Below are 13,568 nucleotides of genomic sequence, written 5' to 3' on the forward strand. Positions count from 1 at the left end.
GATCAGGAATAATTTTTTTCAATCCAATCTTTTTAGGGCATGCATGAACTACTGGCTCCCCTTGTCTTTGTTCTGCACTGTGATCACCAAGCCTTCTTGCATGCAAGTGAAACAGCAAATCCAAGGCAAGTTTTATCCACATAAGTGCTGTATTTTTGTAAATGGTTGATTTTACAGTTTTAATTACCCTATTTTAGTTACAGTGTGACAGATTATGCAGTGTATAGGTCAACTCTTAATAGAGGCAGCATTACTTGGAGAGGTTAGGAGAGGTAGAGGTACTGCAATCTATCACTGTTGTATTTGCAGTTAGAAAAGCAATGTTGCAAATATCTCAGTCTTTTCTGATAAACTAGATGGGTAAAAGAATATAGCCCGAGATAAAAGATGATTTCCCGCATTTCCATCGGAAGACGTATTCCTATAACTAAACTAACCTAATCTCTAAAACACATCAGCTGCAAGTCTACACGCCTTTGGGTGCAGTGATTTCTAGTGGATAACTGGGGATGAAGAAAAGAGGAATCATAACTCTTATTCTTATTGGTTTGTTATTGTCGTGTGTACTGAGATGCAGTGAGAAGGTTTGCATGCTACCCAGTGAAATCATACCATACGAATACAATCAAGCCATACAGCAGTTTAACAGGTAGGCGGTGAGAAAAATTCCAGAGTGCAGAGATAGTGTTGCAACATTATAGCGTTACAGTTGAAGAAAAGTGCCGATAAAAGAAAAGTGTAGATTGGGAGGTTTGGACCACACTCTTGCTTACAAGGAGGACTGTTCAGTAGTCAAATAGCAGCAGGGATGAAGCTGTTCCTGAAACTGATGATGCGCACTTTCAAAATTTTGTATCTTCCAATGGGATAGGGAAGAATAGGGAATGACCAAGGTGAAAAAGGTCCTTGATTATGTTGGAAAAAAAACTGCAGATGCTGGTTTAAATCGAAGGTAGACACAAAATGCTGGAGTAGCTCAGCGGGTCAAGCAGCATCTCGGGAGAGAAGGAATGGATCACGTTTCAGTCTGAAGAAGGGTCTCGACCCGAAACGTGATCCATTCCTTCTCTCCCGAGATGCTGCTTGACCCGCTGAGCTACTCCAACATTTTGTTTCTACATTGATTGTGTTGGCTGCTTTCACAAAGCAGCATGAGGTGTTGCTGGAGTTCATGGGTGGTAGGCGGTATAATAGGTGGTGTAATAGACTGGGCTACATTCACGACTCTCTGCAATTTCCTGCCATTTTAGGTAGAGCTGTTGCTAAACCAAGCTGTGATGCATCCCAGTAGGATGCTTTCTATAATGCATCTGTAGAAGTTGGTAAGAATCGTTGAAGATGTGCCAATTTTTTTTAGTCTTCTAAGGAAGTAGAGGTGTTGGTGTACTTTTTTGACCGTGGCTTCAATGTATTTGGTCCTGGACAAATTTGTGGTAATATTTACACATAGAAACAAAGCATTTGATCATCTCCACTTCCGTACTATTATTGCGGACTGGGGCATGTATACCATCTCCATTGTATTTCTAATATTGGGGAGATGTTATTGTTGTTACACTGTGTTAGTAAGCTCTCCAATTTCTTCCTGTACTTTGTCTTGTCAATGTTTGATATACGGCCCACTACAGTGATGTCATCTGGAAACGTGTTGATGGAGTTAGAGCAGAATTTGGCCACACAGTTGTGAATGGTATAATGAGTATAATGAGGGGCTTGGAGGTCACCGGTATTAAAAGTTACCATGGACGATGCTTTGTCGCCCATTCTCACTAATTGTGATCTATGAATCAGGTTGAAGATCCACTGGTGGGAGATGGGGAGGAGGGTGGTTGCTGACTCCTAGCTTCAGGAGTTTGGAGATGAGGTAGGGTTTGGATTGTGGGGTTAAATGCAGAGCTATTGTCAATAAATAGGAATATACAACGTAGGTGTCCTTGTGACAATAGATGAGATGCAGTGGATTAAGGTTTACGTTTATTATCACATGTACCGAGGTACAGTGAAAAGCTGGCTGAAGTTAATGTGCTCCATGATCAGCCTCTTAAAGAACTTCATGATTTTTCAAAAAAGACAGAACAAAATGCTGGAATAACTCAGCGGGTCTAGAGAAAATGGATAGATGACACTTTGGGTCAGGACCCCTCATCAACCAGATTGTAGTGAGGAACAAAAATAGAAGCAAAAAAAGGCAGGGCAAATCATGGCTGGCAACAGTTGACCTCAGGCAAGGAGGTTTCCTAATAAGTAGATAGTTGGACAAAGGTTGGATATAGAAACGGGTATGAGCCCAAGAGGGTTACATAGTTTCGGACTGTGAAGCCAGTTAACGGACTTTTTGTGGAAGGTGAGGGGGACTGGTACGAGGTCAACCAGGGTTCAGAGGGAAGTTGGGGGAAATCTCGTTTTAACCCCCCCCCCCCCCAACAAATGAAATAGTTTCTGATTGACCATAATGCTTTTGACGCAAGAAAGTTTTACTTGCATAAATGTCGCTGATATAAGATTTAACTTGCCACCTGGTTATTACCCAGAATACTAAATAGATTATAATATATAAGTCAAGTGTCACAGGGAAAGTAACAAAGCATGGATATCAATCTTGACTTGAATTTCTAGGGTAATAGATCTTGGGATAAGGAAAAAGCATAGGAAATAACAGTATTCTTCCCGGCACACTCAAGTAGTAAATTGTATCTGAAGGGTGCAAAAAAAGGTCATGGTTCAATGTATTAAGTATACTAATTTTCAATGGATGTATGGAACTGGTTTCACAAGGAGGAGGGCGGAATTCATTATGCTAATCTATAGATAAACAATAATCTCAGTTACATTACTTGATATCACTCAATCTAAAAGGTGGTTATGAAAAGAGTTATATTTATTGATGCCTGATGTGAGTATGTAGATTTTGCAGTTCTTACAGATCTTGAAGCCAGCATAGCTGAATGTATTGATGTAGGAAAGAATATTTCACTAATTTTGCAGATTTATATCTCAACAGTGAGGAAATGAAAGCTCTTCTCAACCCTGATTTCTTGGAACATGATGCTTAGTAAGTTAAGAAAAACAATTTTAATATATCTATTTTCTTGATATTTTGCTTGAATTTTTTTTTAAGCTTGTCTTATTCTCTCATCAGTGCAATGTTTTCACAACTTATGGACACTGCAGAACCATGGTTTTCAAGCTTTGAAAGAGAAATAAGAAAGGTATGTTCATACCAATCATCAGTTTATGGCAAGCTACATTTTAATAATGTTTATTTCCTCTGGAGTTGTCAATATAAAGCTACTTAATTATTTTTATAATTTTGTGTTAAATTATGATAATAGTAATGCACTGCATAAGAAAGGCCAGAGCAGACTGTACCTGCTGAGGAGACTCAAGTCCTTTGGAGTGCAGGGGGCACTCCTGAGGACCTTCTTCGACACTGGTGGCATCAGCCATTTTCTATGGAGTGGTCTGCTGGAGCAGCAGCATCTCAACTGCTGACAGGAAGAGACTGGATAAACTGATCAAGAAGGCCAGCTCTATCCTGGCATGTCCCCTCGACTCAGTGCAGGTGGTGGGAGAGAGGAGGATGATGGCAAAGCTATCATCACTGCTGGACGATTCCTCCCACCCCAGGCAGGACACTGTCACTGCACTGAGCAGCTCCTTCAGTGACAGACTTCTTTACCCCAAGTATGTGAAGGAGAGATATCGAAGGTCCTTACTTCCTGCTGCCGTCAGACTGCACAATCAGTACTGCTCCCAGCAGACCAGTAAATAAAGATAATTACCGCTATTTTATTTTTTTAGTGAATGCTTATTTATTTTTGCTATCCACTTTGCTGTTGCAACCCTGCAAATTTCCCCGTTGTGGGACGAATAAAGTACTTATTATCATTATTATTATTGATTTCTGATTCCATGAGGGCATCCACTGTACATGAAACTATCCAGTTTTAATAGATGTATTCAAGGTTTGCTAATTTCTTTATTCATAAATATTAATAAAAAGAATGGAGATTAAATATTATTGCACTTCAGTAATATTTGCTGAATTCACAGTTTGACTTCTGTTTAAGATAACAGTTCACACTAGTTATCTTAATATTTCTGACCAAATCCAATTCTCCAGTGATGATGGTTGTACAAAATGTGTTAGTTTAGTTTAATTGACCTTACCTTCTTGGAACTGAAAGAGAAATGATAATTGGCAAGTTGGTGCAGATTTTGACTTTACAGTGAAGATAGACACAAAGCACTGGTGTAACTCAGCGGGTCAGGCAGCATCTCTGAAAGGAATAGGTGACATTTCCGGTTGAGACCCCTCTTCAGACTTGACTTTACAGTAATTTATTCTTTAAAACCAGCAATTTTTTTGTTCTATTCAGGAACAAAAGTATAACTAGTCATCAAAATTGCTTGTGATAATCATTGGAACGGATGATTTGTACAGGAACAGCTGCCTCATCTGAAGTTCATTATTTGACTTCATTGGGTGGCAATGTATCGATTTATATTAAATCATGTACATTTTGTTTTCCTAAATCTTTTCAATGGATACAGTCATATGGGGAAGACAAAACAGAAAATGTCAGATACAATATTTAGTTTAATTAATATTATGTAATGTTAACATTTCTAGGGGAAAAAAATTGTGAGAAAAAATAAACATGTTAGACAAAGTTCAGAATAGGGAAAACCAAACATCATCCAGAAAGGTAGCCCGAAATGGCCAGGGCTTGGAAGGGAGTATGGATTGCAGAGAGCAGACAGAAAATGATTTGTATCACAAGCATCTCTTGTTGAAATGCTTAGAAAGTCAAAGCTGTACAAGGCCTCGGGTGCTAACAATTTATATCCAAGCATATATTTGTAATTGATTGAAGAGGTGGTAAATTTTCTCTCTGACATCTTTCAAAGCTAATTATAATCAAGTAGCAAACTAATAGATTGGAAAGCATCAAATGGAGCAAAAGATGAACTCCCAAATCACAGATCTGTGAGCCTTGGCTCAAAGATGTGGAAAGAATTGAGAGTAGAGAGTGGTTCTTAATGAAGTCTCACAGGCATCAATGTTAAGCCAATATTTCTTATTGTTATAAATGACTTTGAGAATATAATTTTGGCCGAGGTGTCCAAGTCTGTAGCTGATGCCAAATTACGAGTAGTGGCCAATCACGCTAAATGATCAGGATTGCCAATTTTTGTTGATCCGATTTCTGGAGGATTGGTCACCGATCATTCGTGTTGTTTGCAAATGTTATTACTTCACAGCCTAATATCTATTTTCTTAAATTCACATGTTTTGGGAAAATTGGTAAAACATTGTGTTTTAAGGAATGTGGATGCATAAATATAAAACCTTGCTTGTAGCCTGAATTAAGTATGTTGGTTTGGTCTACAAAAGTGCTTTATAAGAGTGTGTCTGTCTCAACTGTCTCAACCTGAGACAGTTGACAATTTAGACGTAATTACGCCACTGGTGAAATTTAAAGCAGGAGATAAGGACAATCCTATTTATATTTCCTGTTTAGGAAGGAGAAAGTTGCTGTTAAATAAATAACTAAATAAGTAATTAGTTATTGTTACTTCAGGGTGAGTTGGTTACTATTCATGGTTTTGAATCAAGAGTACTTTGGTTACAATAGCTTTTATGATTACATGGAACAGGCTTGAAATCTTGTTAGTAACGTTCATAAGAATTAATAGAGATTTAATCAAATTTACATACCTTATAAAATGTCTAATATTTAATGATTAGGGGCAATATTTTTATAAGCAATTAAGTTTTAGGTTTTTGATCTGGGTACTCATTTTATCTCTTTAGGGCAAAGAGGAGATGGTTACAGCTGTACCCTTTGCAAGACCTCAGGATTTGGGACCATCACTTGCTATAGTTTCTAAAGTGAATCGTATTCAAGATCAGTTATTAAAAAAATATGATGCAGAGCTTTACATGCACCTCAATCGACTAGAAATAGCTCCTCAGATTTATGGAATGTAAGTGATGCTTTGTATTTTTGTCTGATTTATTCTGTTAAGATAATACTTAAAGGTTCCATTGTGCAAATTATCTAAAATAACATTGGATACAAATTCAACCTTTGCCATAACTGGTAAACATGGAATATAGTCATTTAGCACATGGAATTCAGCTTCCAAAATGTAGATCCATCACAACATAGTTTTGGAAACTGAGTTTAATAAGCCCGTGTTATAGGCAAAATTAGGGCACATGGTATTGGGGGTAGGGTACTGACATGGATAGAAAATTGGTTGACAGACAGAAAGCAAAGAGTGGGGATAAATGGGTCCCTTTCGGAATGGCAGGCAGTGACCAGTGGGGTACCGCAAGGTTCGGTGCTGGGACCCCAGCTATTTACGATATACATTAATGACTTAGACGAAGGGATTAAAAGTACCATTAGCAAATTTGCAGATGATACTAAGTTGGGGGGTAGTGTGAATTGTGAGGAAGATGCAATAAGGCTGCAGGGTGACTTGGACAGGTTGTGTGAGTGGGCGGATACATGGCAGATGCAGTTTAATGTAGATAAGTGTGAGGTTATTCACTTTGGAAGTAAGAATAGAAAGGCAGATTATTATCTGAATGGTGTCAAGTTAGGAGGAGGGGGAGTTCAACGAGATCTGGGTGTCCTAGTGCATCAGTCAATGAAAGGAAGCATGCAGGTACAGCAGGCAGTGAAGAAAGCCAATGGAATGTTGGCCTTCGTAACAAGAGGAGTTGAGTATAGGAGCAAAGAGGTCCTTCTACAGTTGTACCGGGCCCTGGTGAGACCGCACCTGGAGTACTGTGTGCAGTTTTGGTCTCCAAATTTGAGGAAGGATATTCTTGCTATGGAGGGCGTGCAGCGTAGGTTCACTAGGTTAATTCCTGGAATGGCGGGACTGTCGTATGTTGAAAGGCTGGAGCGATTGGGCTTGTATACACTGGAATTTAGAAGGATGAGGGGGGGATCTTATTGAAACATATAAGATAATTAGGGGATTGGACACATTAGAGGCAGATAACATGTTCCCAATGTTGGGGGAGTCCAGAACAAGGGGCCACAGTTTAAGAATAAGGGGTAGGCCATTTAGAACGGAGATGAGGAAGAACTTTTTCAGTCAGAGGGTGGTGAAGGTGTGGAATTCTCTGCCTCAGAAGGCAGTGGAGGCCAGTTCGTTGGATGCTTTCAAGAGAGAGCTGGATAGAGCTCTTAAGGATAGCGGAGTGAGGGGGTATGGGGAGAAGGCAGGAACGGGGTACTGATTGAGAGTGATCAGCCATGATCGCATTGAATGGCGGTGCTGGCTCGAAGGGCTGAATGGCCTACTCCTGCACCTATTGTCTATTGTCTATTGTCTATTATGCTATCCAACGAAAAACAAGTTCCTATTTTTGTGTATTTGATAAGGGCCGTGCCATATATTAGTGAATTGGAGAACATGAAATCATTTTTTCATAAAATAAGTCATAAACAATAATAACCATAGTACACTGGAATAGAAAATAAGTTTCTATTACATTTACATTTTACATTTCTATTGAAATTGTGTAACCTCTTTCCACAATGAATAAACAGAATGATCTTTTGGTTTTCTTCAGGCCACGAAAACCATTTTAAGTGCAAGGGTGTGAACCAGTATAATTCACAAGAAATTGTTTGGAAATTTCTCAAAGTATTTTATGTCATATTAAGCCAGATATTAAGGCCTTAAGATATGGAAACAGTAATGCCCATTACTGTTATTAGTGCAAAATTAAGTTTAGTATTTATTGAGTTGCATGTTTAAATATAATAGCCTGTTAAGGTAGCTTGAGTTAAGCATATATTGTACTGTAGTCATAATTATAGGGATACAAATTTAGGTTAATTATTCTTATGATTAACTTTCTCATTCCCTGAAGAGGGGAAGTGTGACTCCAGTTGAAATTTAGTTCTGTGCTGGCGTTAAAACAATTCCTTCAGTAAATAATGTTTGTAAACTTGTCCACGGCGTGTCCTTCATAACCAATTCCAGGAATTTCCTGGCATTTATCATTCCATTAACTGGTTTCTTTCACTTCCCCTTTCTCCCATGGCAGTGATACATTTATTGTCTTTAATTTTTGGGATAAATCCAAAACCTAGTGAATCTAGGAAAATTACACCTGTGTACAGCATCAGTGAGACTAAATTGGAGTTCAGTGTGCTGTTTTGGTCTCCATACATAAAGAAAGATTCTTAACACAGTGCAACAAAGTTTTATTGAGCTGATTCCTGGGATGGCAGAATGAACACATAAGGGGATATTGGGTTCATTGGGCATAAATTTACTGGAGTTTAGAAGAATGAGAAGCATGGAAACCTGCAGCATTTTAATTGGCCTAGCCAGCCCAGATATAGGGTCAGTGTTCCCCGTGCCTGCAGAGCTCAAATTACGAATAAACACTGTCTCATTTCGCAGGGTAATATCTGAAATTAACTGTTTTGTTCCAAGATGTACAGTTCCAGGAAACTATCCTGAATTAAATATATGAGCTCAATGCATTGACCAATATGATTGTTCAAAGATTACAGTGCACCTGGATGATTGTACCTCTTTCTAAATACTTCTCCTATATCTTCATTGATATTCTTTTCAACAATATATCCACTCTGGCTGATTTTTCCTTTCTTTTTCATCTTCTTTTGCTGCTTTCTGACTTTCCCAGCCAAGACTATTTCTCACAATTGCTCTGCATTTTGCATCCATCTACCACCCACTTTACATAATTTTCTATTTTTTCTTTCCTTTTAAAAGATCAAACATCCTGGTATATTTAGTTCTAAAAACCACTGGGCATTATCCAGCTGCTTCAATGCCCTCCGTATTGCTGCATTAAATAAAAATTAAATATATGTGTCAGTTAACTCAGACATAGAATATTTTACCATGTTTTCTTGTTACATCATTAACTGCATTTCCAAACTATTAATTGGAAACATACTGAGGTTGTGAAATGTTCTACTTTCCTTCAAATGTCTCTAAGACACACTTGTATTTCACTTTAGGTTACAATATTTTAATAATGTGACAGCCATTTTAATTACAAAGGGATTATGAATACCTGAGAACTTATTGCTCATCTAGCATATTGTATCAAAGGTGTTTGATGGCACAAGATAGAAAGTATACATTTAAAATATATTCTCATGATTTATATAATTTCTTGGTATTTCATTTCTTTAGTTCTTTGCATTTAATAACGAAAAGGTTACATTATACAGCAGCTATGAAGAATAAGTGAAATTTGATGTACAAATTTAAAACCATATAATTTTAGAATAACAAGTATTACACTAATGTACTGTACTTAACAATTTGCGGTTAAGCTCCCCTTAAACATCTAAACCACAAACATTTTTATTAAAAACAGGAAACCTCAAATGGTGCTGTTTTTTCGAGAATTGTGAACTCACTTAGTACCAAAGAACTTTTTTTTAACATTTAGACTTTTAAAAACATTTATCCCAACAATGTTTGCATACAATAATTGGGTAAAAAATGTATAACATAATGTCTGGTTATTTATTGTAGATGATAGTCCAAAAGATTTGTTGGGCCCCATTTGTCATCATAACAGTAGCCTTGGTAATAATAAAAAGATCTCCAGGAAAGTGAGCTGTGAGGAAAAAAAAAATAGAATATGGAATTTAATGTGGGAATTTAATGTGGGAAAATGTGAGGTTATTTACTTTGGTAGGAAGAACAGAAAAACAATACTTCTTGCAGTCAGAGTAACTCACAAATTTTGATTCGCAAAGAGCTCTCCACATGCTAGTTTTTGAGATACTTGTACAACATGCAATGTGGAAGACATCTGTTGTGTTGACCTTTTTGTAAGGAATGAGGCTGCAAAAGTAAAGAAGTGTTGCTGAGATAGAACAGGATTTTGCTGATTATTCATTTGAAATAATGTGTAAGAAGGAACTGCAGATGGTGATTTAAACCGAAGATAGACACAAAAAGCTGGAGTAACTCAGCGGGACAGGCAGCATCTCTGGAGAGAAGGAATGGGTGACGTTTCGGGTCGAGACTGAAGCAGTCTGAAGAAGGGACTCGACACAAAACGTCACCCATTCCTTCTCTCCAGAGATGCTGCCTGTCCTGCTGAATTACTCCAACTTTTTGTGTTGACCTTCATTTGAAATAATAGCTGTTTTGGTCTCCATACCAGAAGAATATACTTGTATTGGTGTAAGTGCATGGCAAATTCTCAAAATTGGTCCCTGGATTTAAGGGTTGTCTTACAAAAATATATTCAGGAAGATTGCTCCATACATACTGAAAGACAATTGAAGGGAAGTAATTGGGTAGAAGCTGAGAAACTATTTAGTAAAAGAGCCTGGAACCAGGAGATAGTCTCAGGATAAGGATGATTTGAGATGTTTCATCATGCAGGAAGAATTCTGCTTCAGAAGGCTGGTATGCTTGCCAATGGCTATACTTAACGCTGGGATCAATAGATTTATGGACCTATAGGGAACTGTGGATATAGAATAAAGGCAATGCAATAGATATAAGGCAAAAAGCTAACTGAGATCTTATGAATGTCAGAGCAGGGTTGACAGTACATGTGATCTATTCCTGCTACTATTTAGATGTTCTAAATTTTGTATCAATTAGTAAAGTTCCTGCCTCTAAGATAGAACGTTATACATTCAAAATGTTCTGCAGAAACATTGCCATTCAATACTAACACATCCTTGCTAATGTGCTCCCTTCAATCAACACATTTTATGGGACCTCATGGAGCAGCATAAATTGGCTTCTGTGTTTCTTTCTTTATTCTAGTTATATTTTAAAAGTATTGTAATTGGCATCAGGACGTGTTTTAGAATTCTCCATGAATCCAAATTGAACTTTATACGTGTAAATTCAAATAGTTAACTATAAAATGCATACAGATAAAACATGAGATACAATTTAAATCAGTATTATAAGATCAAATAGGAAATGAATAGATGCTCAATAATCTGGGCTATGTTCATAGCTTTTTGCCAATGTCTTGAAGCCATTGTTTGTGGGGGGAACTGTGAATCATACAAAATGGAAACTAAACTTATCTGGACGTCATTTTGAGTTTTCTGTAAATATTCTATTTCATGGAGTGTATCCTGTATACGATGTATATAGCTTTTCTGATATTGTCTAGCAATGTGTTTTATGTAAGTAAACCTGATAAACCATGAAGGGCATAGACAAGGTGAAAGCCTCTGTCTTTTCGCCAAGACAGGGGACACTAAATTTACTCCAACTTTAAGGTTAGAGGAGAACATTTTTAAAGGGACCTGAGAGGCTACTTTTTCACATAGAGGATGCTGGATTTTTGGAACAAGCTTCCAGTGTAAGTGGTAGAGGCTGGTACAATTTCAATGTTTTAAAAATATCTGGACAAATACATTGATAGAAAAGGTTGAGATGGGTATGGGCCAAACCAAGGGCGAATCTCTAGCTCAGGTAGGCAGCTTGGTCGACATTGACGAGTTGGGCTGAAGGGCCTGTTTCTGTAATCTGTGGCATTTAAAAGACTTGTTGATAGGCTTATGGATATGCAGGGATATGAATCACGTGCAGGTAGAGGAGATTAGTTTAACTTGACATCATGTTCGGCACAGAAATTGTGCGCTAGGGACCTGTTCCTGTGCTATATTCTATGTTCTATGTCTCCATGACTCAAAGTTGCTCTCTGGATATTCTTGTATCTTGCACGTGAAAAAAAGCTGTTTGATTGTCAATATAATGAATAATTGTTCACCAAACATCTTAAAAATATCTCGTGGTCAAAACCGATTTAAATTCTATAAAATATACCAAAGGCAAAACAAAACAAATTTTTCTTATTAAATGAGTGAGGAGGTGGTATATAGGTAGGCAACGTACTTAAAGGTTTATGTATAGAATACTTGTGACTGATGTTCAGGAATGTTTTTGGAGCAATGCACATGCAATCAGCATATTCATGCAACCAACACAGACACCCATTCCAAGAGTACATTGTATATAAGGTTATCTAAAGATGATCCGTAAGGTGATTTAAGACAAATGATGCAAGATCAAATATATATAATATAGTATGTGTAAAAAGTTGAAAAGTCGTAGGTCATTTACCACTGAAAAATTGATTAATAGACAGGATCCAAACGAATATGGTTATTGGTACTGTCCACAGTTGAGAAGGAGCAAAAATAGTGTATTTCAGGTATCACTGTTACTGGGATCCAGTATTACAATCAGCCACAATCCTGGCCCAGTATTTAATTGAATTGATGTAAGTAGCGACTGGATGCATATAATGGGGTTTTTTCAGTTTCAGTTCAGTTTAGTTAATTGTCAGGAAATGGTGTTAGGTAAACTGTTGGGACTGAAGGCAGATAAATCCCCAGGACCTGATGGTCTGCATCCCAGAGTACTCAAGGAGGTGGCCCTAGAAATGTAAGAAAATAACTGCAGATGCTGGTACAAATCGAAGGTATTTATTTACAAAATGCTGGAGTCACTCAGCAGGTCAGGCAGCATCTCAGGAGAGAAGGAATGGGCGACTTTTCGGGTTGCGACCCTTCTTCAGACTGAACTGGCCCTAGAAATGGTGGATGCTTTGGTGATCATTTTCCAATGTTCTCTCGACTCTGGATCAGTTCCTGTGGACTGGAGGGTAGCCAATGTAACTACACTTTTTAAGAAAGGAGGGAGAGAGGAGAGGAATTATAGACCAGTTAACCTTACATGGGTAGTGGGAAAGATCCTTGAGTAAATTATTAAATATTTTATAGCAGCGTATTTGGAAAGCAGTGACAGGATCGGTCAAAGTCAGCATGGATTTATGAAGGGGAAATCATGCTTGACTAATCTTCTGGAAATTTTTGAGAATGTAACAAGTAGAATGGATAAGGGAGAGCCAGTGGATGTGGCGTATTTGGACTTTCAAAAAGCCTTTGACAAGGTCCCACACAAGAGATTCGTATTGGGGGTACGGTATTGGCATGGGTAGAGAACTGGTTGGCAGACACGAAGCAAAGAGTAGGAATTACCGAGTCCTTTTCAGAATGGCTGGCAGTGACTAGTGGGGTGCCGCAAGGCTCGGTGATGGGACTGCAGTTATTTACAATATATATTAACGATTTAGATGAGGGAACTAAATGTGACATCTCCAAGTTTGCGGATGACACAAAGTTGGGTGGCAATGTGAGCTGCGAGGAGGATGCTATGAGGCTGCAGGGTGACTTGGATAGGTTGGGTGAGTGGGCAGATGCATGGCAGATGCAGTATAATGTGGATAAATGTGAGGTTATCCACTGGTGGCAAGAATGGGAAGGACGAGAGCTGGGTGTGCTTGTACATCAGTCACTGAAAGTAAACGTGCAGGTACAGCAGGCAGTGAAGAAAGCTAATGGCATGTTGGCCGCCATTGTGAGAGGATTTGAGTTTAGAAGCAAGGAGGTCCTACTGCAGTTGTACAGGGCCCTGGTGAAACCATACCTGGAGTATTGTGTGCAAATTTGGTCTCCTAATTTGAGGAAGGACATTATCACTATTGAGGGAGTGCAGCC

The 13,568-nt window shown here is 38.2% G+C and overlaps 1 protein-coding gene across 1 annotated transcript in view; it reads left to right on the forward strand.

Annotated features, from left to right (window-relative positions):
- Positions 1-13,568, forward strand: part of tbc1d5 (TBC1 domain family, member 5) — a 331,916-nt gene that overhangs the window by 187,506 nt on the left and 130,842 nt on the right. Inside the window, exons 12-15 of the mRNA XM_078418008.1 lie at positions 37-125; positions 3,002-3,052; positions 3,140-3,209; positions 5,819-5,991. Coding sequence (XP_078274134.1) covers positions 37-125; positions 3,002-3,052; positions 3,140-3,209; positions 5,819-5,991 — 383 coding nt within the window. The remainder of the gene's footprint in view (positions 1-36; positions 126-3,001; positions 3,053-3,139; positions 3,210-5,818; positions 5,992-13,568) is intronic.

The sequence above is a fragment of the Rhinoraja longicauda genome, chromosome 2 (assembly GCF_053455715.1).
Source record: "Rhinoraja longicauda isolate Sanriku21f chromosome 2, sRhiLon1.1, whole genome shotgun sequence".
Classification (NCBI taxonomy): domain Eukaryota; kingdom Metazoa; phylum Chordata; class Chondrichthyes; order Rajiformes; family Arhynchobatidae; genus Rhinoraja; species Rhinoraja longicauda.